The 26,917-nt window shown below is 37.8% G+C and overlaps 1 protein-coding gene across 5 annotated transcripts in view; it reads left to right on the top strand.

The window, feature by feature from the left end:
- NEBL (nebulette) overlaps positions 1–26,917 on the top strand; it is a 313,090-nt gene that overhangs the window by 241,235 nt on the left and 44,938 nt on the right. For 4 of the 5 annotated variants that reach the window (XM_041408380.1, XM_041408378.1, XM_041408377.1 and 1 more), the window contains one exon: positions 3,168–6,335. In XM_041408380.1, the coding sequence (XP_041264314.1) occupies positions 3,168–3,344 (177 nt within the window). In that variant the 3' untranslated portion in view covers positions 3,345–6,335. Of the gene's footprint in view, positions 1–3,167; positions 6,336–26,917 lie in introns of those variants that run through there. The other variant, XM_041408376.1, reaches the window with a different exon arrangement.

Here is a 26,917-nt window from a genome sequence, read left to right as displayed (position 1 = left end):
GGTGATAAATTCATCAGTGCTTGAGTTTTGCCGGGACATCTCTAGGGCAGAAGTGATTAAGATCCCATGGGTTATATCAGGGCAGAGATGATTGCAGAGTTAGCTGCTCTAGCACATTTACTCCTTTCAGCTCAGTTGTTATATTATAATCAAATCTGTCCCCAAAATGCATAAGCCCATTTTATAATCATGTTCACTGGTCTCTTATATTAAGAAACAGAATTTTTCTAATTTCTAAATTTTCAAAATCTGGTTTATTTAATTTTGAGCTCTGTTTTGTATTAGGCATGTCCTATTACAATCTTTGGATAAGGTTTTTTTCCTAAATAAATTGCATTATTTTCTGATTCTTAACTTGTCCTTGCTTTCTGTGAGCAGTTCTGCATTATGGGGTGAATTAAATTGTTACTCAGGGTACAAAGTGTTTTATAACAGAAAGCTCTGGAGGCTTATTTTCCTATTTGGAAAATAATGGGGTGTTCACACACTGTTTGATATCTAAGAGTGGTAGGAAAACAAAACCTGTGCTTCGAGTTGGCTGTCCTTGATGGCTGCTGTGTGTGAAGGATGCTGCAACAGTTGCTGCTCTTTGCAAAGAGCCATCCATGGAACAGGTAAGTGTTGGGGTGAAGTGGAAATACACACCTGTCAGCCCAGAACAGGCTGGGCAGCTGAGAATATATTAGCTTGATTTTGGTTCTTCGTGTGGACAAGACTTACTGGTCTGTCTAAGCAGAGGGTGTGAGACAGACCTTTGAGGAGGTGGAAGATAAGTGAGTTTTGACTCTTTTACAGAACTCCAAATTTACACCCTCTTGTAACTTAGTACCCACTAAACTCACTACTGATTGAGGAATACTGAGGAACAATTCACTGAAATGCATTTTAAAATCCCTGCTTTGAGTCCTTTAGGCATTGTAATTCTGGATTATATAGCCCATACTACACTCTGCAGTGATAATTAGGCATTAAATGCTAACAGGATTATTATGGAGATTTCTCCTGACAGCCATTTAGCACCTAATTAGGTGTTAAGGCCATAAATTTAGGTTTCTCAGCAGCATTTAGGGCCCTAATAAATTCTTTTAAAGTTTGGAATTGCGGGCTTGTCTTCACAATTGTGCACCACAGTGATGTAGTCAAGCTGCCTTTTAGGAGGCAGCGGTGGTATGTCCTTTGCCATGGTGCTCTAAAGAAGAGTGAGCATCCTTTTGAGTGAGCAAAACCTCTCTATTTTTCCAATTTTATGTTAGTTTAATAAAACATTTAATCTCTTCACCAGTCTTTTCCCGTTTAAAGGATACCTATAACCATGGCTCTAGGCAAAATCCATTTACTGCCTTATACCAGATATAGACTTGCTACCATTTTTCTTAAATGGACCCTCTTCTGAAATAAATTATTTAAAGGGCTAACTGCTGCTGAATTTGTTGTAATAGCATATTTTTCACTGCTTTTTTGGAGTTAGTTTCAAGGCTCAGCAGTGAGATCAGTTGAGATAGTTGGAAAAAATAAGATTCTGAAAGGCAGAGAGCCTTTTGATGGCTAGTTGTCTACTTCATGAATGTTTAAGGATTTTTGGTGATGATAGAACCCAAGAAATTATTTACTGTTATGTAGTGCATAAAAAATGATCCTTTTTTTAACCTGAGTTCCATGCACACTCGGAAGATATTAAGGAACCGCTAGGGAAGCACATACCTCTGTTTGAAAACTGCTCTTGGTCACAGGCTGTAGGTCAGCAAAACAAACCATGGCAGAGGACAATAATGTAGCACAGGACTCAAATGCAGTTCAGGGTGGACTTCTCAGGAAAGGTGGTCTCCAATGGTCTCCAGTGTTTAAACAGGAGCTGATTTCTCTGCCCTGTTTAATTTGCACTACCAATGGTAGAGCCAAGACTAAAAGTATATTCCTGGCAGGGGAGCAGTAATGATCAATTGCCCTATAGAGTTTGGATTAAATCATTCCACATTTCCAGCATGTGACAAATGGCTTCCTCACTCCATGTGGAGCAATCTCCACCTTTTTAAAAAGTAGTTTCATTAAAAACACTCAAGCCCCCATATATATATATATATATATATGAGCTAAAACTAATTCAGAGCTGTTTTCTTGAGCAGAGAAGTTTGCTGTCTTTTAAAAGGCTCAGACAATAGTACTAGGTATGAACTCACATTGACTGTTTTGCCTTTTTTCTCTCTAAATTATTGTACCAGAAAAATTCAGCTACATATGGTAACGTAGCAAAAATTACCGGGAGGGAAATTGGATATTATCAGTGATGCTTGAACTGCTTTTGACTTCTGTTAAGAGCCAGGGTAAGGAAAAGAAAGTACTCTTGGGAATTTTAAAATGAGCTAGATTTATTCTTCTCTTAAGATACAAGGGGACCTTGGTCTTCCTGAGTTTGAAAATCCACTTTGAATTCCAGTAAATGATGGCATTTTATTGGTTATTAGTGAAAACAAATACTCTATTTAGAAAAATAGAGTAAAACGCTGAAAGCTTGTCTTACTGTCCCACTGGGCAGGGTTGTGGAGAAATTTCTCTTAGCTGATGATGGGAATTTATGTGCAAAATTTTGTCTGAATATGAAAACACAAGTATTCGTAAAAATTGTTTTTATAGGATTTAAAAAATCTTGTCTATCCTTTAGGTAATAATGCATTCATAATTCTTAATTTGGGTAAAATCCTAATGAAATGAAGGACATTCATTGAAATGGAAAAGTTAATGGCCTGGATGAAGACTATGTTTCTTCTTGTAGTGAAGGCACAGGAGAAGCTATTTGTGAATCATGCAAATAGGGAGCAGAAGCAGAGCTAGCCTGGCTAGACGTAATGAACTGTTACTAGTGAATTAATGAAACAACAGTTAGAATATTCCAATATTGCTTTGAAATCTGTTTGTTTGAAGCCATAGGACTATGTGAGTTAACAAAATAATTATTTTGCTACTCAGAACAAGGGCCTGTATTCACTGTATATTTGACAGGGTGTAGAAGGGGATACTGTTCCTTTTTGACAGGTAACTTGAGATTTCTCTCTCTTTGCTCCCTCTATTCTTTTTTTCCTTCTCTTTTCTTCTTTGTGCAAAGAAAAGGAATAAAGGAATCTGAAGTTTAGACTTGAGACTTAACAGTCTTGTTTTCTTTCCTTCAACAGAGAACATACAGAGCTATGTATGACTACAGCGCTCAAGATGAAGATGAAGTTTCCTTCAGGGATGGTGATTATATCATCAATGTGCAACCAATTGATGATGGCTGGATGTATGGTACTGTTCAGAGAACTGGGAAAACAGGAATGCTTCCAGCAAATTATATTGAGTTTGTTAACTAATTTTTGTCTCTTGTCCTTGGAGCTTTATTATGATTTACTTAAAATCTAACCTTTTAGAAAAAAATCACAATAATCTTTTAAGAGTTCATGATCATTACTTTATCACTGCTATAACAGTTTGCATTTTCACTCAGAATCCATTTTAGAGTCCTTTAAAGAGAAAATAAATAATCCACAAGAAGCTCAGAGCTTTGAAAACAGCATTGCTTATAATAGTGCTCTTTCAAAATGAAAAACATACATGGAAGCCTGGTGCTGCCAGTCCTATAAAAACTTTGGTCAATTAACTGTAAAGGCGTAATGCCTTTTCCTTACACCTCAAAGATCATAAAATTGATTCACTTCTTATGGCACTCTGAAGTCACAGGAGGTTAACACACAGAGTTTGAACACATCTTCAAATTATTAGGGAAATGTTTAATGTTTAAGCAGTTAGCTTCCTAATAAAAATTAATATGTTGAGTAGATAATTCAGTCATTTGACATAAAGAAAAGTAACATGCCAGTAAAAAAAACACCAACCCAGTAAAACCCCCTACTACCCAGCAGCCTTACAGTAAATGTCTATTTTGGCAGAAAAAATTTCCTTACTCTTGCATATCCACATTTATTATTGGATTACACATTTTTTCTTATTTCCAAGCGATCTATTAGCTTTGCTTCCATCCTAATCCATCAGTTAGATCCAGGTCTGGATTCATGGTTCTTCAGTATCTTTTCTGCAGAAGATCCCTTGCTAAGACTTATCTAAAATACAAAACCTGTCAGCTCTTCTGTTTCCTTGTAATAATATTTAACATTCAAATAGAAACTTCCATTAGGGCAACGTACAACCAGTACTTCATGTTAGCTCCTTCACCTGTAGTGCTGTAAATACAGAGCCCACGTGCGGCCGCGGTGCTGTGCAGTCCCCCAGAGCCTGCAGTCACATCCCGTTCTCACCACAGGTAACTCGCTTAATGGCTGCTTTGCTGATGAGCTGATGTCCCTCCCCTGCTGCAGAAACACTTGTGGCTCCATCGAGCAGTGGAGGAGAGCTCTGGTTCTTGTAGTGCATTTCAGATCAATGGCCTGTTGCTTCAGTTTGCTCCCAAATCCTTGGTGATCCAACAGTGGGTTGTACGCTTGCCAAATGATTAATGATGGAGAAGAATTATGTTTCCTTTTAGTGACTTAATCTTTCCATAACTGACATCGAAGGGAAAGCTAACTAAGCAAAATCCAACATGCCCTATGCCATTATGTTTCAGTTTAGCCGTCTGTGGAAAACAGTAAAAATATTCTGCTGACAAACCTTCACATGTGCTATTTGGTGTGTCTTCACTTACAGCCAGAATTGAGAGATCCAGGTCTGAGTCTGTGAAGCTGGGAGAGGATCTAACAGCTCGTGACACAGTGGATCAGTATGAGGGATTTTGTCAGCAGGCTTCAGTCATATGCAACTTCTTTTTGCTTTGACTGTATTCCCTCACAGGGAGAAATTGTGGAAGGAAGGACAAAAGAGTTAAAGATTCATGGGAGAAATTATTTATGCGGATGCAGAAATGTTTAAGGAAGAAAATGTTTTTGTGATAAAATAATTTGTGGAGTTCAGCCATGTGCTAAGGAAATTAACTTTGCAGTAGCCCTCAGAATTTTGAGCCTGCACTGGCTTTCTTTCATTCCTAAAATTTGTAAAGTAGAATTACATATAGAACTTTTAGACAGTTTTGTACTTCTCATCTCACATATCAGGAAACCCTGAAATGACTATTTAAAAATTAAATAAGGAAGGCAGTATGGATTTCTTATGTCAACTGAAAGTTGTCAGTGCAAATCCCTGTAAGTTCTATTTTTGCATACAGTTTTTACATACAATTTCCAAAGAATTAGTAAGCTTATGCAATTTTATTTTGGGTCTTGCTAACACAGGGATGATACCGGCTGCCAAGCAGAATGGAGTAACTGCGTTAAAAAAGAAATTTAAAAATGTCCGTGACTGTGGAATTACCTGTGCTTTATTGTCAGCAGCCTAATTTCAAGGCTAAAGCTGCCCAGGAGTATCCACCTTCAAAAATTTGTTTTAAAAATAGAATTCCATGACTGTGAATATGCAATTTGTATAGTTGATTGCTGTGATTTAAAATTCTTGCAAGTTTTGCATAAGGAGCTGCTCTTGCAGCAGACCCTTGTGCATTACTGGTGACACCCACATGAAATCAGCAAGTCACATGGTGTTTTTAAAGCTGATGTGCTATGCTGAGCCAGAAGCTCTAAAACAAGCAGTTTGCTTCTGTGTTGGTTTTCATCACTGGCCATCAACAATGAAGAGAGGAATTCCATCTTCTGCTGGCTGGCAAATTTTTCAGATGATGCCTGAGGCACAGCTGGCTGTCACTTGCTGCTGTGCTGCTCTATTGGCAGTGCAATGCTGACAACACTAAAAACAAGGTGTCAGTTTGCTAACCAAATGTGAATAAAAAAGAAATACAGAGAATATCTGTATGGCATCAAGTTGCAATTTTTGGTGACTTACAAAACAGAGAGTCTCCACCTATAAATACACAGTCATTTTTCCTAAATGAGGAGACAGCTTACAGTGTTGAATACTTTATGTGTAGGAGTAAATCAGAAAATGAGCATTTGGTGACATTAGAGAACTATGTTGTGCTGAACAATAGAAATAAAATTTCCTTTTGAATTTTGAATATTCATTAGCCTGGCAGAGCAGCTGAAGCAATTTGCAAAAAACAAAAGGTCAAGAAAACAAAACAGTATGTGAATTGTATTTCTCTTGAGAATGGTATGTCAGCAGAATTATTAAGATCTGGTTTAAGTTACTTATTCTTGTAGTCAACATTTTTATCATATATGCTTAGAAATTCATATTTATATGAAATGGTTCCTGCTTTTTTGATATAAACTGAACTTTAGTGTGGTTTTGCAGCTTTGGTCTAAGCAATGCAATCAAAAGCCCAAAATTATCAGAATGCAATCATAATTTTTTTTTTTTTAATAAGAACTAAAATTTTTAAGGCAGGGAGAGTAAGTCATGAACTAAATTGTGCCAGCACACGTTTTTCAAAGCATATGTTGGAGACTGTTAGATGCAGTGTGATATAGGGGTGAAAAGATATGCTACATGCTGTCTTGTCACCTTTAAAGTTTATAGTCATTTTTAGTACAGCATGATCCCCTCACTGTTCTTTCTTCCCGTAGTCAACATTTTTGTGGAGAAAGGAAAGGGCTTTTAAGGACTTGAATTTCTCAAGCTGTTCCAAAGTTTAGGTTGGAAGTATACATGTTCCCATTTTAGAAATAAAAAATTCTATAAAGAATGCTGTAATTCTTGCTAACATGAGTATAAATGTAGAAAACAACATAGAGCATATTCATGCATACATACAAGAACAAATGGGTGCCTTGCTTTTCATTACTCTTTCTTGCCTGGCTATCTTCATTTTTTAAACAAAGCTACGTACAGGTACTGCAGTTGTAATTTTTCATTATGGAACATTAGCATTTAGTCTTGATGAAACAGGGTTTTCTTGATTACATTTGACATACAATAAACTACTTCAGCAGACTGGGATTTGACAGAGAATCACCTCCCATGGATTATGTTTTTGACAAATGTGTCCCTGCCGAGTGTTTCTTGGGGATGTGGAAGGTCTCCAATACCTGGGAAAGGTTATAATTCTAGTTTTTATTGTACAGTGACTGCATGTCATCTTGTACGATGAAAAAGAAATTACAAATACAGAGGTCTTTGGCAGAAGGTGGTACAGGGTATAAAAATATAGATTTTTATTAAGTTAATTAATACTCCATTTAAAATATAGAATATACTTTAGTTAGTAAATGTTTAAATAATATACTGAAACAGACAGAAGATGCTGTTGAAAGGAGTCCTCCAAACTGATGTGCTGGCAAATGCAAAGTACTAGTGAGCTGTAGAAGATTAAACCATTTTGCAATGCTTTAGTGATTTTCTCCAGCTTTATGCCATAGGAATCCCATCTCTCCTTTGGAAAGAAAACCTGAAAGCTCTATTTCCTAAACTGCCTGCACTACAACAGTATATTCAAAGGAATTTCATATGCTTCTTGTGTCTGATAAATAGAATTTGCATATTGTACTTCAGTTGTAATCCAGTTGTTGTTGACATTTGTTTAATTATTATTATTTTAGGGGGGAAAATAAGCTATACTGTAGCATTTCAATTGTGTATTTAATAGTACTATTAGAAATTGCTAGACCATTGGAAGACAGCAATGACTGTATTGACATTGATTAGCATGATGTGGAAAATCTCTCAGCTGTTGGTTTTTGCAGTGTGATATAAAAAGCAAAAATGAACCGCTGTGCAGTTTGGCTTATGTTTGCTTTAAAGTGTGTAAAGTTTTAGTTATTTTGCAAAACTGTACTGTATTTGAGGGTATACAGTTATGAAGGTAACAATTGTTTCTCAAAGGAAAGATAAACTTACTCTTGGATCATATGATGTATCATCTTAATTTGGCTTTTGTTATGCAGAAAGTTAACACCAGCTATTAAAATATATTTTAGTAGAAATGCTTTAATTCCTGTTTCTTCCTCTACACTGTGAATATTTAAGCTTTGGTGGACTAGAGCAACATCATGCTGCCCAAAGTACTAACCTATGCAACCTAGTTCACATTTTAGTTGATGTCACAGTGGATGTAACATAACAATTTATTTTGCATAACATTAAACTTCATTCAAATAAAATATTAAACCCAGCACTATGTATGTATTATATTCATAAACAACACTCTGTAAAGCTACCCATTAGTATAAGCTCTCAAAGACAGATATTGCTTTAACTAAGGAAGCTTTGAATTTTCAGTCTTAAGTAGAATATTTAGCATTATTTGTCAAGCTTGACCCCAGTAAACTGTTTCCTAAACAACTGTTTTATTTCAGACATGCCCTCTCCTTAAAAGGTTTGCCTTTTTCAGTGTGCATTTGTAACGCTTCAACAGAACACCAAGTTACATTCCATGACCCTTGATTTGTTTAAATAAGCAAATAGAGTAAGTGAAGGAAATCCACTGTTTTAATTGATACTGGTTTGCTTGTCTTTGAATGGGAATTTGGTTAGGTGTGCTCTCAGTGCAGCACTAATAAAAAAGATTGCATTGCTGGCTTCTTTAAGACAATTTTATATTCAAATGTCATCTTTATTCATTTATACAAGTAAATTATTTTTAAATCATTGTAAGAAAGTTTAAGTTAAAATAAATTCCAGAAGTATTTTGGAACTGCTCTGCCTGTAGTTGAAGAAGATTATTATGCTGAAGGACATGATTTATTTATTTGAGTGTTAAATGTATGCTGCAGTGGACTGCATTAGAATTTTTATATTCTTGTCAAGTGTTGGTTTGAAGAAGGCTGTGAACAATGTGTGAGGACAAATGGCAGCCTCAAATGGAGCTGATTAGTTCCTCCTAGGTAAGTGACATGCAGTTGCTACCACACTAATTTCTACTTAAGAAATGTGTTAGCATTTCATATGAAATTTAATTTGTTACAGAGTTGTGATTCCATGTTCTGTAGTGCTTTTATATATTGAAGTGCTGCCAGTATAGAAATATCCAATCTTTATATATACTGTAGCAAACAGCAGTTTCCAATAAGATAAAGATTTAAGAGCTGCCAAAATAGACCTTAAGCACTCAGAATGTGTTTTATTTGAAAAACCCTCCATCATTTGCTAGTGGTACTGAAGTACTTTCCTGTTTTAGTGGTCCCATAGAATATAATTATCAAAAGTATCTGTGTACTGGCACATGAAATTTTGTGGAAACCCTCCATACTGTGCATTGGACAACTGAGGAGTTTCTAGCTGTCAGTGCTTTTAGGTTGCCCTGATTTTTGCTCTGTCTCAGAACTGGGCTCTTGATTTTCTCTGGTGTGTTAATTAGCAAGAATAAGCTAATGTACTTAGAGTTCTCTGTACTGAGGGAATAGCTGCCCAGTGCGTGAGGATTACCTTCTCTCCCTTCTTCCACTCACACCACCAAGCCCAACCATGTTTCCAATACTGTCTTGCTGTGACTACTTCTCTCATCTTTCCATGAAGCTACCTGTGGGACACATTAAAATGATATCACCAAATGAGTCAGACTTTTTTTTTCTTCCAAATTATTTATTTTATCATCATTCTTTTGGTGATTCTGTTAATTGCACAGCCTTGAAAACAGTAATATTGGCATAAGGAAAGAAGTGGCATGAAATGGGTGGAAGACATGGCTGAAGTGAAGTCATAGATTTTTTACTCGGATTTTGCTGCAGGGGTTAATACAAATCAACCATGTGACTGAGGGCGCCATCTGAACAACTAACCTGCGAGTGAGCAGTGGCCTGTGGATGTGCTTGGCCTGTGTGTGTATGTCTGTGCTGTAGTGTCAGAAGTACTTGAGGGGAGTGTGCAGATACATCCTCCAGTTTTTGTGCAATTAGTTGGAATCCCAAGAGCAGCCCACCAACTGGCATATGGCATTCATAAAGACAAATTTATCCTTTGAGAAAATGAGACCTCTGTACAGAGAGAACAAAATGTCAGTGGGTTTGAACTACATATTTTTGTGCCCACCAGTAAGGAAATCCTTTGTGCGCAGTCAGAAGACTAATTTTGTGCGCAGTCAGAAGACTAAGCCCCATGGCACTGCAGCAAGCTCCTGACTCTGAACTGTGTTTAGTACCCCAATGAGATGATGTGCCACAGAGCTCACCTGCCCCACAGGTTTCATACTGCATGAGATGCTACTTGCTCGGCGTTGTGCTTAACAATGACAGCAGAAACTGGAGATTCCTATTTATGCTTTACATCCTGAAAAGATCCTAAGGCCTTGATTTTATGTATTTTAGCTTTGGTTTTCTTTCTCACTTGCCTGCTGTTGATAAAGCGTACATATAGAGAGGTCTATTTTCATGCTGGCTTGTGGCTTTGACCGCTTGTGTCAAAGAGAGATCTGCAGGTATTAACATCTATATCCTAAAATACTGTTGCTTGATGCGTAAATATTAATTTTCAATGTTTTCACAAACAACTGTCAGCTTTTGTGATCTTTGATTCAAGCTGTAATTTTTCTGTAGTTTTCCTCCTCCTCCTCCATCTTCTCTTGACATGCTTACAGCCTGTGTTCCTTATATAGCAGCTTTTCCAGGACCCAAAGGAGATATTTTCAAGAGGATTCTCAAGGCATTGAGAAGACCTTAAATTGCTTGGAAAATGCTGGTGTTATCTCTACTAAATTCTCCCTCCCCCAGCAGTTGCACACTGGCTTCGCTGTCCTTCTTTACCTTTTGCCTCCTCTTCCTTCAGTCAAGCTCTGACATCTCTCTCATCGAATCAGATGGGCTTGGAGCCCCTCCAGGCAGGTCTTCAGACCGCTCTGTGGCCTCCACAGTTCCTGCATTCAGCTTTGGAACTTCAGTGTGGTTCCCCTACCTGTTCTCCTGTCAAGACCTTTGAGTAGAACTCAAAGAATATTAACATGTGTCCATTAATCCCAAGCAATGTTGCATTTCTGTTGGCTCAGCAGTTAAGTTTTCTCTGAAGAGTCCTCTTGACTGTGTGTTTTTCCCAGATTTCCTTGCCTGTGGGTACATGTGGCTGCTTCTTAAATAAGCTGCTGATTTCAGAAAAGAGGGAGATTGCATTTTTTGCTGTGTCATCAATACCTAAATCAGTTCTTCATTCTCTTCTTCAAAGAATTAGCATGTTTTTTATGTTACCCCTGATTCTGGGTTGAACTTTTGATTCAGAAGTCATTCTGCCTCCCTCAGTGTTAGAGTGAAGGGCTCATACCATGTCAGTGCAGTCTGTTGCTCACTGTGGAAGCTGTGTTGGATAGGCACTATCCTGCTCACCAGAACCTTTCAGTTCCTAGGACTGCTTGTTTTGTATTCATCAGATGGGATCTCTGTGTGATGTGACTATCTGTACCAAACCCCAGCCTTTCTAGAAATAAATATGTCATTATAAAATAAGCACTTTTTCTGATTTACAGCTCCTCTGACTCAAGATGACATTGACGTCTTCCAATTTTGTAGCTTGTACTGACATTAGGAAACGTGCATCTAAAATGTGTTAGATGAATTATGCTCTAAGGGACTATTTAGGCAACCCTTGATGACTGCAGCTATTATACAGTGTGGATATTTCAAGTTAAATGGGATAAGTGGCAGATCGGGTCTTGCTGGCAAGTGGTTTAACTGAGAAATGAGTTTATGTGTTTATATGAGTGACCTAGCTATTCAAGAGACTGTCATTTTCATTTCTACTCCAGCAGTTCAAAACAAATAAAAGAATTAGATGACAATTATTCATAGTTAACTATTTAGCTGTGCAGCTTAAACAATTCCTTGATCAATATGGAAATAAAGAAAGTTAATCTGAAAGTTTTGGCAAACCACATGCAAGGTGAATCTAGGCATTTGTTTGATGGGGCACGGTGTTCAGCATGCTTGCATTTCTAACCACTATTTTCCCTTTTTCTAAATTTATTAAAAATAGTGGGAAAGCTCTGCCCCTCACAACATGACGAACACGCTTTTAGAGAAATTAATCTTCAATGGAAGAATAGATTCAAGGGTGTTGTAAGGACTTGGAAGACAATTTTTTGCACTTATGCTTTCAGATCTTACAAGTTACCAAAATATTAACTTTGCTCGCTTGCATTTTCTTTCAGCCCCTAAATCCCACTAAAATGGTTTTGCTCTGCTCTATGTTCAGCATTGCATTCCCTGTAGCAGTTGCCTTTGTGAGATGGGAAAAAAACCCAGAAACATTGGAGTATTTCAAGTAACTTTCTTTTCCTATGAGTTTTTCATTGCTATGCTAAGTAACATCTGCAAAATATCCTTCATTCCAAGGCTCTTTATTTCACCCTAAAGAAACATATTGCACAAATGACATACTCCCTGTTCAAATGCCACTGGCCATGATGCTCTGTTGCACAGCTGTGTTTATTATGAGAGGGAGGACATGTGCTACAATGGCAACAGCGAAAATCTTGTTAGCAAGATCTAGTGAGGATCTCCTGTGAGATCTTTCTCAACTTGTTACTCTGAAAAGAGTGGCCATCACTGCAGTACCAGTGATCTGTGAGATTAGCAAAATCTCACAGATTTTGCTAATCTCACAGATCACTGTGAGATTAGCAAAAAAACTCAAAAATACCAGTGATCTGTGAGATTAGCAAAATTATAACTTTGCAACTTGTTTCATTTTCCAGATGCTATAATGTCAACACAGCTGCAGCTGCTTTTGGACAGGTTGATTTTAAATGCTGATCTGACTTGTTGTTGCTTATGTTTTTGTTGGTATTCTTTTTATTTCATCTTATGGTATGATGGCTAAGACAGAAGGACACATCAGGTCCTCTAATTTGAGGGATTTCTGCCATTCTACAGATGCATGTTTTCTTGTTTGAAGCCTTCTTTTTCCCAGCACTTTCTCAAAAATCAAGAATATGAACAGAATGTACTCAGCCTCCTCCAAGAAGGCCAGAACTATAATCTGAACTAGCACAAAATGAGTCAAAACAAGGACATGGGCGCTGGTCACAATCAAATTAGTTTCTCCTACAAGTTGATCCATGAAGCACACACACTCTTGTATCCCCCCCAGTTTTTCCTTCTCTAAATACTGCTGATCTAGTGACCATATATTTTAAAGTTAATTGAATCACATTTTGGGGGAGTTAAATAAGAGATTTTTCACGTATTATTGCAACATGCTTTAACCCTGATCACCATCATGGGGAATCTACAACTGGATCAGAATTTCACAGCTAAACAGGTGGGACAAGATTACTTAGTCTGTGCTTTAGTGTACTTAAAAAGTTGTTTTTTTTTTTCATTTAAGTTCTGTACAAATACGCAGTAAGGGTTCTGTACAGGATGAAACAGCTTTATATAGCTTCAGAAAGCAATGGTGTGAAACCATGGATCATATCAGAATAAAGGGACCTTGTTTCTTAGTCCAGACTAAAGTATCTTTATCTGCTCTATTTCTTGTCCGTATCATGCTGTGTGTTCAGCTGGGGCAAAAACAAGGTTGAAGAGGCAGATTTTATAATAGATTCAGAACCATGAAGATGAGAGACAAGTGGGTTTTTCAAATTACAGCTGAAATCTGAATCTGATTACAGAGTGATGTTGGAAATTTCACTGAACATTTTAACACTCCAGTGTGCTCTATGAAATCAGTCATCATTCTTTAATGAATTTAATGTAAATAGTGAAATGCTTACTGAATTTGGGATTATAAAATCTTGTTTGCACTTAAACCAAGTATCAAACAACTAGGCTAGAGCTATGCTGACTTTTTATCCATCTCTTTAGTTTGAGGAATATTTAATTAAGCTATGTGAAATGGGACATTATCAGTGAAATGGATATCAGTTCTGAATTCTTGGGCAAGGTACTTACTCAAAATTGCTTTGATGGTGAGAACAGAAAAATTCTGGATGAGGATCTGAGTTACTAGATGACTAAATCCGTCATGCTCTGAAAGATCATCTCTTCTTGATTTTTTATAATAGTATCTGAGATGCACCCTCTCAGCAAAGAGTTCAGGGCTGTTGACATGAGTGGGGATTGATGAGTGCCTGTGCCATCCTCAGTGAGGGGCTTCATCTTGGAGATGTTTTAAGACCTTGTTTTGGCTTCAGCATTTCCTACCTGCTGTCAAGAAAATTTGAAGGGATGATACATAGCACATAGCTTTGACTCAGTACATCCTGTGTGGCTAAACACATAATGTTTAAATCATGTTGTCATATTTAAATCATGTTGTGTGGAATGGGTGGGGGAATGCTCATGTTGGCCTTGAACAGATAGGAAATCCTCAAGCAGAAATTGGACACCTGGAAAAGGTGAAGGCCAAATCCTAATTTTGTTCCACCTTTGTTAAGGGCTTGGTTTTCCTCACAAAGCTCTGAGGAAGTAACATTTTGCCACTGATGTGCTTGCTGGTGTTACCTCACCTCTACTGCATAAACAGGTCTTGAGTCCAAATCTTCTGAGGGCAAGTCACTCTGGTTGGGTGGCTTTGAAGGCACCTTCTGCAAAACGTGCAGCTCAGCCCTGCCATTCAGCATGGGCTCAATACCTCCTTTTTAAATTTTTATTTATGAGCCCTCCTTTTTTAAATTTTATTTTTATGTAATTTGTTCTTTCTGCTTTAATGCGTATTTTTGTCTCAAGCAGCAGAGCAGCAGCTGTGGCAGGAGGGACCAGGGACATTATCTTGGAGGTGGGAGTGCAGCAATGGAGGCAGTGTAGCCAGTGTTCCAGGAGGGAATACAGACCCAGGGGAGGCAGGAGGAGCTGCTGAGCCAGAGGTAGCCCAGAGGTACCAGGGCTGTGATGGATTGCATTAGCTGGGAGCTGAGCCCTGCCACTTGCATGTGGGCTGTAGGAAGGGGTAGTTGATGTTCAAGCACTATTTCTCCTAGGTGGATATATGAGCACTTGTGATGAATATTTTTCACACTCTCCAGTCCAACTACAAAGCCTAGAAGAACAGAAGAAACATTCCTGAATTCAGGGGTTTTTCTTCAAGTCACATTACTCTCAAAAGCATGTAATGCCTCCCTTGGCCAACCATTTTCCAAGTGTGGTAGGTTTTTTGTCATGAAAACCAACCTTCATAGTTTACTTTCTTGTTGCAGGGCAGAACAAACTTCTCATGTTTCTTTTTTTATGTGGGCAATTTTCTGCTCTGATGAGAGCAAAGGTCTCTTTGTGTGGTGCAGTGAAGGCTGCAGGTGGTACCACTGGCCACAGTAATTTGCTGCAATCCTACTGATAGACATATGATTGATAGCTATGAACCTATTCCCATTTTTCTAAATCTCTCTACATTTTTAGAAGAAATAGCTGAGATGGAGATATACAACAATAAAAATGTCTTCTTTTTTTTCTCTCTTTTTTTTTTTTTCTGTCATACTCTGACAAAGAAGATGAGGAGCAAAATACCTGCATGTGAGGTTTTAATACAGCCCTTCAGGGCTGGGTGAAGTGTAGTTGATTAGCAAGAGAAAAGGCAGTCATGTAAAGCTGGCACAAGGGGGCAGGTGTGCACCACTGAAAATTCTCCTTAGTTTGTGTTTATGAATGATTGCAGTTAGCTGCAGGGCACAGAATAGTAACTGTCTTGTTATGGGCATAAATGGCTATTTTAGTTGTGTTGTAAGAAAAATTGTGCTGTATATTTAATTAGAATGAAACCTCACATTTCTACATAAAATCAAAAGGGCTTAACAAAATAAATGGTTTACAAAATTTGATTACCAGTATGGATCAACAGCAGAGACAACTAGGGAATAAAGATGTGTTTCACTAATTCTTTTTACTGGATCAGATGAGATGAGCCATTCAATTATCATAATTCAAGACTTGAACTTTGCACATAATGGGACCATATTGTTGTCATGCTTAAAGGTGTCCTAGTACTCAAAATTTTGGATGTGCTCCATGAACAGTAATAATTACAGTGGTGGTGCATATGGTAGAATCTTAGGAGTTCATAGAGTTAAATGTGTGTACACAATACTATATATGACTGCACAAAGAAAGCCAGTGCAGGAGGCACAGTCAAAGAAGAGCTGCAGTAAGACATGCTGTAGCAGCAGAAGTTTCATTATGCTCTTAAGACAAATTAATTTGCTGTAGAGACAACTACTCATGCAGTGACAGCATTTTCCTCCCCAAATCTCTCCTTGCAGTGACATATTCTGCATCTTCATTACTTGATCTGTTCCACATTTTATCCACAGTGAAGTAATATTTTTTATACATTTTTTAATACTAAAAAACAAAACTCAGGTGCTAGAGATAAAAGCAGTAAATTTATTTAGTGTGATTCCCTTAAAATTACTTTTTATTGCTGTCTGGACTTGGACTAACGTAGGCTTTGTTGCTCCAGCAGTGCCAAATTCATAACTGTCTTCTATTCAGACACATCTGAAATTTTTCAATACACAAGACATGGAGATGAAGCTTTGCAAGAATAGGTGTTTCAGGAGCTCTTCACTGTGGCTGAGCTGAAATGAATGGAATTAATATAAGAAAATAGGCTGTTAACACATATACATGTATAGAGTAGGAATTTGCAACTTTATGTTATCTGTGAGACTTTATTTTTCTGTGGAAGAAAAAGACACTCAATACTGTTTAAAATCTGACTGTTTTATTGTTGCAATACCATTGTGTCAGTAGATGATTAATACTTGCCTGAAAGCAGTGGGGGCTCAGTTCAGCTGCAGACAATACAAGGTTGAGTAGCTGATGCTTCCCTGCTGCCTTTCATATATCCAGGCACATTTCCCGCCTCAGTTGGATTGCTCCAGGTCAAAAATGAGGATGTTTGTTTCCAAACTGTTGACATCTGACTGTCAGAGTCATCCCTGACTGATGTTCCCTAAATATTTCATTTCTGCATTTTACCTACCTGTATTATGGACATGGTAAAGCAGTTCCTTTGCCTTTATATAGACACTTTCTGCATGAGCATAGCTTGAATCTCTCTTCCACAGCTGCCAAATGCATGATTTTCTTAAAAATTTATTAATTCATATACCAGTTGCAAATTACTTTAGTTCTTTGAATTTACTCAATTTTCTCTTTGTTTCTCTTGTTGTCTAAACTGTGTGCAAGGATTAAGAAAGCTTCAGCAGAGGCAGAGAAAGGGGGACAATCCAGTTCTGCAGGGTTAGCTGAGGTCCATGACTGCCACGGAGAGAAGAGCCTGGCCAGCATTTCTTCCATCAGGCACTACCAAGACTTGACTTCTGCTCCTCTTGGGCCTCTGTAGGAAACCTGCTGCTCATAGCTCCCTGATGATGATCAGAGCATTTGGGGTTGCAGTGTACTCAAACCCAGGCCAATGCGGAAGTCTAGACGTGAAGGTGTGGTGTCACCTCTCAGCAGAGCCAAAGACTGGCTCCAGACCTTGGGAACAGGCCTCTTCCTCCCCACTTTCTGTGTTTCGAGTGGTCACTAGGTGCTTAGTGGCCATGAATGCCCTTTTCCAAGGTTTGAATGTAGGTACTACAATTACTTACAAGGAATTGCCACAGCCTTGAATTTTCAAAAGTAGTTGCTTGTGGTTCATTAAATTCCTTAGTTATGTCCCTAGCTCCTTAACCTGAATATTGCTGGAATGCACTTTTAAACATTTTTTCTCTGAATTCTTTTTTCTCAGCCATAATTATTTATTTCTACATAATTTTACTAGTAAGTGTACCAGAGCTGCTTCTATACTTGTTTCTCTCCACAAACAACAGTTTACCTAATGAATTCTGGCTATAGAACTGCTGGATTCTTCTACTGTGTTTTGTGAATACCATAAAGAACAGAGCAGAAGGTATGAGAGCTTAAATTTAATTCCAGATTTTAAATTTTGTTTATAGCTAGGTCATTGACAAGATGTTATAGAGACACTTTGATTAAAATAAAAAAATGTATTACTGAAAGCAAGAAGACTGGGCACCTAAATAAAGCTATTTAGCATGTCATAATCTTTTAAATGCCAGTTACCTGCTGTGTCAACTTGGAATAAAAGTGTTTTGCTGCAGGATCCAATCCCACAAGAAATGTGTTAACATTACAAAAATAATCTTAAACTTTGTACAGTATTTACACATTATGATCAAGACCACAGCCAAGTACTTTGATGAAGACTTGATTTATTGTCTGTGAAGAGGAAATGTCTGTCATTGAACCAATTTCCTTGCTTCATATTTCAACCCTATTTGTTTTTCTTTCTCAAATTTTTGTTGTTGCTGTTTGTTAACTTACATTTGACAAGACAGCTAGTCTCAGCCAGATTGATCATCTCTGTCTCAGCATATTGTACAAGTTATTTCTGACCTCAGTCCTCGGAAAACATGGAAAAATGCTATTTCCTAAATTTTAGTGGCAGATTTCTGATAAACATTACTGTATTTACTGAATGTTTGTAAAGCACCAAATTATGTATCCACTAATGACTGTTTAATGGTGAAGTTCAGCACATCTCACAGCTGGGCATTAGCTAATGAACACAAGATGGTCTATATATAATAGCTGTTTATCCTCTCAAGAAAAAATCCCTAGTTTTATCTCAGAAAGCCTGGGTGAAGCTTTTAAACCAGACAGTTTTACAGACATGTTGTCATTCCTCACATTAAGAATATTTCTCCACTGCCTGTCCATGCTCTAGGGACTGTGAATGATGTCTCAGTAAAGGACCACCTTCTGTGGCTGGTTTGTTCAAAGGCCCCTACACAGAGCAATACTCTGCCCTGCATAAAACCAGGTCATTGAAATTTTGCACATGCTCTTAAAGTACATTTTAGAACAGGAGAAGTATTGTTCCTTGTGCCCTGACTGAGTTTGTGTTGGTGTCATTATTTTCTTTTTCAGAATTCAAATTATTTTCGATTTCCATAATAATTTATTACTTTCAATGGAGAGGACACTGATTTTGTTGGCATACAATTATGAAATGCTAGGTAGGGTCCAGGTTGTGGCACAGATCACCTCTTTCTGGTATAGAGTTGGGCTGTTGAGGTCCTTATTACACTGGAATTGCTGCTGCTTCTGAAGAGGGCTTGTTGGCATATTTTCTTAAGCTACAGGTAATTCTTAGAGATTTTTCTGACTTTTGCTTAAATAGTTATCTCTGATGGAGTTACAAGTTATTTTATGAGAAGTTTGTATACGCAGTGACTAAGAAATAAGTCTGGATGAAACAATATTAGATTCTCCAGTGAAAACTTCCACATTTATTTCCTGAAGATGTTAGTGACTATTTCTCCTGGGTGGTTTTTTTTTTTGAAAAGCTTTTCCTGAGCAGACAAGTGATCTGCTCAGTCAGCCCCAGCTTAAAGCTCTGAGAGAGGTGACGGGCAGAAGGAGAAAAACAGGACAACAGAACATGTATCTGTCTTGCACAGATGAGAAGTGCTAGTGATGTTTTTTCCTTCTTTTGCCAGATCTTCAAATATGGCCTGTCAAATAATTTAAGGGAACTCATTCTGTAACTTCGTGAGGCAGAATTCAGTGAGGATATGACAGGTGTTTTGAGGTTTCATCACAAAGCTCGTAGTTCACCTCTTTCTTTCCTGACTGAAAATATCATTGCTGCCTGTTGTGCTTTAGGAACAGCAATCTGCAATTTAGTGTCTCCACCCCTTTTTCCTACGACTTTTCCAAACCTTGCCGCCTGCCCTCTCCTGCCTCAGGATGGGATTGAGAATTGCAGGTACAAAAAAGGTTTAAAAAGATGGATTGAGATAAAAACTATTTACTAGAAACAGCAGCGAGATACAAACCCAGACAGTAACAGCAGCAATAACAGAAGTATACAAAAAGAGGGTGATTTACATGCAAAAAACGCTCACTGGCTGACCTGACCTGTTGCAACGCTGAGACATTGAGCAATGGTGAACTGCTTTTTCCAGACCACAAACCACTCCCACCTTTTCTGAAGTGAGAGTGCTTTTCTGCTGCCCCTGGTGGTATGGACAAAGAGCCCAGACATGCCCCAAAGGCTCCAGGCTCACTCCCCTGTGAGCCACTAACTACTACTCTGCCAAGACATTAGCAGAGTAATGTCTGGCCGAAAACCACAACACTGCCAAACAAGTGTCAGAGGTGGTGACTGATTTTCAGGCCCAGAACTAAAAAGCGTATTATGGCCTGTAGATATTTCTTCCAGTTATTGATTCCAAATATTCAGTGCTTCATTTTGCTGAAATGAATGATACATTCATATCTCTACATTCTGACCAAGACATTACCAGTAGCACTTTGCATCAGATGTCAAATACGGTGTCTACCATTGGCATTAAAAAACCCCGTTTTATATATTGAGGTTCATGAATCCATAATTTCTGTCCTACATATAATAAAGAAGCTGTCCAAAATGAAACCTAAAGTAATGCCAAGAAGTAAAAGGCAATGCCAGAATATGCTTGGATGCCTTAAATCAGGAGTGTCTTAATATATCTTAGAAGTGATTTATGTCAAGTCCCTCCTTGAAGAAATACTGACAATGGGAAGAAAGTTTATAATTTATGAATAGTTTACTGTTGACTGAGTAGCATCTCTTGGCAGTAGATGTCATGGATGCAAACCAAGTTCCTCAGTGACTAATATATTCTAGCTCCCTTTTAAAATTATCAAGTGGTTATTACATGATTGTCTCCTGGAGGAACATTATGGGATTAAGTTTTCACCCTTTTGCTTTCCTTAGGTTCTTGTTCCTATTGAGAGTTTGTATACAAGTCAGAGAAGCTTCTTACTTTTGTATAAACTAGTAGAGGTTGGGGCTTGACATTCACTTTTAAATTTAAGCCTTAAGGTAAAGATGGTGCCTTAGTTGCTATTTAGAAGCTCTCAGCTTATATATTCCAATATATGTATGTGTGTATATATGTACATCTACTGCTCAGCATTATAGCAGATAAATTGAAAGCTAACTGGCACTTTGCTGTTTGGAGTTTAATTTTGGATTTGCAGGACAAAGTGGAAAGCAGAGATAACTGCAGTTGTGTGGGTTATTTACCTGAAATGGAACCACTGTTTTACCTGAAAAGAAATCAGCTCATTTTTCTGCCCATACCCTCCTTACACTGGCAGAAGTGTCTGTACAGCCACAGAGTGAACCAAATCCAGCAAATCCACAGCATGACCACAGGTAACCCCCAAAACAAAATAAGTTAATTTTAACCTTCATCAATTCTCCATCCCAGGTCTTTGCACAGCTGATGAATGGAAGGTGATACTCAGTAGCAGAGGTTAGCCAGGAAAGAGAAAAAGCCCTGTCAGAACTTACTAGTAGAAGATAAATTTTCTGGCTAGGGAATCTTTCTTCAATGAGACTGTAGCATTGTTTTCACTGCTGCTGTTTCTCAGAGTGTAGCACAGTTTTTTAAAAAAATTAAAAAATAGTTTGTTTTGTTTTTTTTTTTTTTTTTTGGTAAAAGGATTTTCTCTAAGAGTATTTACAATTAAGAGCAATGAAGTGTCAGTCTTGGTAAAGAACTGTAATAGAAACAGTAGTAAAAGCTAAGCGTCCTGCCTTACTAACACCAGTTTAATTCCATCAAATATAGGCGTACAAGAAGCTCTGGTGTGGTGTTTCAGTGCAGATGTCATGTTGCTGTCAAGGTACATTTGTCCAATGTAGATGAGGTTTGATACAAAGCATAGATTCTGATTCACTGATGCTATATCACTAGGAATTTTAAAGTCAAGCTTTGTATGGAAGTAGAAATATGATCATTAGAATTTAAATTCTTTTGGCAATGTTTTGAACTTGTTCTTATTCTATAAGCCAAGCAGCCTGCTGTTTGAAGAAAGTTTCCTAAGATTCTTAAGATAAAAAAAGGAATGTTTTGCTGGGTAAATGTGCATAAGGTATTTTAAGCTAACTAGCCTTGCAGCATAAAAATATTCTGTACCATCAGTAAATATCTGTATTTTGTTTTACGTAACTCTACAATATTAATGAGATAACATTAGATACATATATTTAAAAATAATTAATGTATAATTTCATGTTAGTGTTTGTTACTTTCAATATCTATATTTAGAAACAAGCCCTTACACCTATTCTGCTTGGGCCAGCACTCATGAGAACACAAGAAAATTATTTATGTTGAGTTGCATGTGTTGTGATTTCCCATGCAGATATGAAAATGCAAATTATAGAGCCAGGTCTGGCTATAGGCATTGAAAAATGTGTAGGGAATTTCCTCTCTCTCTGGTGTCAATTCTCTCCCTTCCTTGTTCCTTACCTATGGGCATAAACTGATTACAATAATAGAGTTGTTACCTTCAGTATTTTATTTTTCCCCCACAGGAATCTAAATATATTTTCTTCATCAAAGAAGATCATGAATGAGAATGACTGCTTTATGAAACAAGACATTATAAAAGGAAAGGAAGCAGGGTTTGAATGCCTGAGCTTTCTGCAGGCAAACCCAATTAGCAATTAAGGAGCTTTGACTTTATGGGAAAACTATCATGGTAACTCTATTAGAATCAAAACCAGACTATTTTCAGACTTTATCCCTTTAAAAATCTTATGGCCATTTGCATGTTTTTTACTATTGAATTTCCAAGCTATTCATCAAGAGACAGACACTTTACACATTAAATTATGCTTTTGTGTGTGTATATTCAATAGGTCTTTTCACTCCTGTAAATCCACTATTAGTCCTATTACAAGGTTTGCTTATGTCTTTTCTGTGTCAGGAAGCTTCTTTCTATTCAAGACTGCATGAAGTAACAACATTTCCTAATTTCATACAGTCCTAGTATATCAGAGCAACCCACTGAGCAGTTGTTCAGCTGTGAATTAGCTGTATGAATTCCTTGGTCCTTGGCCCATTGTACGTGCTTGGGCACCCTGTGGGAGAAGTCCCAACTTTCCCATCACAGCAGTGCTGGGAGGTGCTTCCCTCCCCCTCCTGCTCCGCAAATGGACACATATCTAAAATGTCTTTGGTGATGATGAAGGCTCGCTGTCTTAATTTTAAACCTGACATACCCAGTGTATGGTGTAATTCAGGCTTTGTCTATCTTGTGTCCTGAGATGCAGTAGGATAAGGTTTTTTAAAGCTTTGGATGGTTCTCTGTCTCCTCTCTGTCATCCCAGCAAATAAGTGCCTCATGAATCATGAATGTATGATTTTTTTTCCCAGTTAAGATGTCCACAAAAGCTTGGAAATGCATACATTTAAATATATTTAAAGGATTTAAAAATTAAATTGACATATACAAAGTCCCTTGAGAGGTCTGAGTGAGGTTCTCTCTCTGAGAGAGACTACAATTTAATAAAAGCACCAGGACTCCATAATAGATTTTATGTCTGAAATACAAAATTCCAAACTTAAAGTACATCCCAGAATGGCCATAAATCATCATTATTTCTAAGCAGATAATGAGAAATTATTTGTAAACATGACTTAATTGGACGCACACTGCTGATTCATTCTTTTATTTTACAGCTTTGGTGAGAAGCAGGCAGTAAAAAAAATAACAAATAGAAACTGAATGAGCTTTGAAGACTTAATTCTGTCAACCAGGATTTTTCACATGGGGAAAAAAAAGAATGAGCAGCTTTTGCAAACTCAAAACATGTAGTTTTTCTTCAGTTCATCACTTTGATATTCACTTTATGTAAAGAAGGAGAATCTGGCCAAAGTGAGAGCCCCTTGCCCCATTATCAGTAGAAGCAGTTTTAGTCGTATCAGATGAAGTTTGTACAGCATAATGTTTTGCTGGCTTTGGAGCTCAGGCAGCAACTGGATATTTGAACAATTATAAGGGGCAGTGGAAAGTTTACAGACTGCTCTTAAAGTATAGCCTTGAACCCTCTGCAGTGTGGAAGTCTGACATGAGGCAGAGTATATGAATCACAAAAACCTCTGAACCCTTCTGCAGAAGAATGTGGCTTTTGGGGGGGTGTTGTGGGAAGCAGGGGGGAAATACTGTCCTGAATATAAATTTTGTGACGTCAAAGTAATTTCCAGTAGCTCTGGAAGGGCAGCATGCTTTAGTGAGGTCTTGGAACGATTATAATAGAAATGCATTTTTAGAGACAGCAGTAGGTAATAGAGTCTGTAGGGTAAACAAGGATAGGCGATAGCACAATGTTTTGAGATTTCATGCTGCCACTCATGCTAGGGAAACAATTTACCTAAGCTCCAAGAACTTCAGAAATAGATAGGCATAATCTCATGCAAAGAACATTAAGAAAGAATGAACTCCAAATTCTGTGCTGATTTATTTATTCTGCTAGCCAGCATTTTCAGCTTGTGGCTAAACAATTGATATTCTGAGAACAAAAGAAGAGACCTTTTCTTGTCAGCTGTTTCCATAGTTCCTGCCTCATTTTGTCCTTGTTTGATAGTAAATGAAGATGGCTTTTGAAAATGTCATAACTGCCACACTAGCTTAAACATGATAAAATAATAATAATGAAATTATTTTCAGGCAATTGGATAATTTATGGAGTATTGTGTGATGGTCAGGTATAATAATAATGCTTAGCATTTTAATATGTTCTTTGTGCTTTGTAGCTATCAGTCAGTCAACATAACATCTTTATGAGGTAGATGGGTATGCTCTTCTGAGTAGATGGCAATGCTCTTACAATGGGCAAAAGAAGACTAAAGGCAAATGATTGCCCAAGGCCATGCAGCGAGAAGGTTGCAGAATTGGGATTAAAGCTAGGGGAAATAGACTAACATTTTCTTCACTGATGATATTTTTTCTACATATATGGCCAATAAACTAGGAAGGATGCAAAGTTCCCTGTTAACAGAGAAATTAAGAGATGTAAATTTTTTAAAATAACAGACTATCTTCAGCAGAACTGTGGTTTTTTTAAAATGTATTTTAAATCTGCTATCTGAATGGTTAACTTTGCCAGCTTAATGTAAAATAAAACAGATGTATAATGAATTTTATCTAGATCATGATCCAAAGCAAACATGTTAGTAAAAAATTCATCCAGGACCTTTAAGTACCTGACTCTATATAGCGAATTTTTGTTTGCTGCCTTATATGATGTATCTTTGAGATGTTATTTAATATTTATTTTTATTGACAAGATCAAAGCATACTTCTGAAATCATTGATAGGCATTGTGACTTCTACATCCTCTGCCTTTTAGTAAAAAGGAGATGGAGCTGATAACAAAGCAGAGTACTTGATGGACAATCAGTGACACAGGTAGTAACTTTTTGATTAACCAGTTAATCTTCACTTGTAAGGTGCTGTGTATCTATGTTCTTATCTTGCTGGAATAAGGAATTCTGTATAAATTAATGGAAAGACAAAAGTCTTGTGAGTAAAAGCATCTATTTGTTATATGGTAACTTATTGTAAGAATTTTATTAAATGAATAGTTTTTTCAGTTTACCCCTACATAATGTGTTGTGTCTAAAATGTTTCAAGGATCTGAATTAGCTCATTACCAGCTATTTCAGGAATCACCCTTGGACATGAGACACCTTGACCTTTTAGGTCAGATTCTTAAATGGAAAATTAAATATGCCAGCTGGAAAGTGAAGGTAGTGTTTTTCTAAGGGGCTCCTGGTAGAAAAGCAACTTGTCTGTATCACAGGCAATAGCTTCAAGCATCTGTTAAATTCAAAGCACTTTACAAGCCTACTAGGTATAGATGTCTCTCCTAACTGTGCTGGTTTTCCTGCTTTGTCTTGCCCAGTCCTGTTGGATCATACACTGTTATGATCTGTAGTGAAAACATACCCTTGTTTTCTTCCCTCACTGAAAATATTTCAGTTAGATAACTTTGAAAATGTCATTTTAACTGCTTTACTGCACATGGCATGGCACCTGTACTTTACAAAAAATACAAACAGCAACAGTTGTAAAACTGTTGTTCACAGCCATGAGGATGTCTTGCACCATCATCCCATCAGTCCTTGTGAGGGCAGGGACAAGGGAGATAAACATCTAGGTCCTGCATGCAAAATTTGTTTGGGGCATTCCCTGAGATTCAGGGAAGGAGTGTTGTCACTACTATGTTGTTACTGTTACATATGTAACTCCAGGGAGTTGGATGGGATCCATGGAAGGGTTCTAAGGGAGCTGGTGGAAGTGCTCCCTGAGCCCCTTTCTATCATCTACCAGCAGCCCTGGCTAAGCAGGAAGGTTCCAGTTGACAGGAGGCAAAAACAATGTGATGCCCATCTACAAGGGCTGGAAGGATGTTTTAGGGAACTACAGGCTTGTCAGTCTGGTCTTGGTGCTAGGGAGGCTCCTGGAGCAAATCATCTGAAGTGCCATCACATGGCAGGACAGCCTGGGGATCAGGCCCAGACAGCATGGCTCTGTGAAAAGCAGGTCCTGCTTGACTGACCTGACAAGGTCTCCTGTGACAAGGTGACCTGCTTTGGTGGATGAGGGAAGTGATGTGGGTGTGTCTAACTGGACTTTAGCAAAGCCTTTGGCACCATTTCCTGCAGCACCTCCTGGAGAAACTGTTCATGGCAGATTGGATATTAGTAAAAATTTCTTCACCAAAAGGATTATTCAGCATTGGAACAAGCTGCCCAGGGAAGTGGTTGAATCACCATCCCTGGGGCTATTTAGAAGACATGTAGATGTGACAGGGACATGGTTTGGCAGTGAGCTTGGCAGCACTGGGTTAATGGTTGGACTTGAAGATCTTAAAGGTATTTTCTAACCGAAATTATTTTATGATTTTATGATTCCATTTCATGAATTGCAACAAAGCAGAGCGGTTAGTGGACATTGAAGCTTTGGTCTCTGTCCTTTCACAGAAAGAAGTAAGATTCATTCTACTTCAGTTTAGTACTTGATTCAGGTGCTTATACACAGCTCACAGCTCACTGGGGGTTTCCCACCTGACCCCCAGCTGCTGGTGCAGTGGGGCACAAATCTCTCTTAAATCCTCCGTGTTGTCTATAGCTGTAAATAAATAAACTGTCCTAAGAATCAGCCGTGCAAGTGTCAGCTTCAGCTGAGTTGATCAGTAAAAGTGTCTATTTATAGTCAATGCAAAAAGCAGA

The sequence above is a fragment of the Onychostruthus taczanowskii genome, unplaced genomic scaffold (genome assembly GCF_017590055.1).
Source record: "Onychostruthus taczanowskii isolate IOZ18803 unplaced genomic scaffold, ASM1759005v1 scaffold3, whole genome shotgun sequence".
NCBI lineage: Eukaryota > Metazoa > Chordata > Aves > Passeriformes > Passeridae > Onychostruthus > Onychostruthus taczanowskii.
This window is presented reverse-complemented; position numbering and strand designations above follow the sequence as displayed.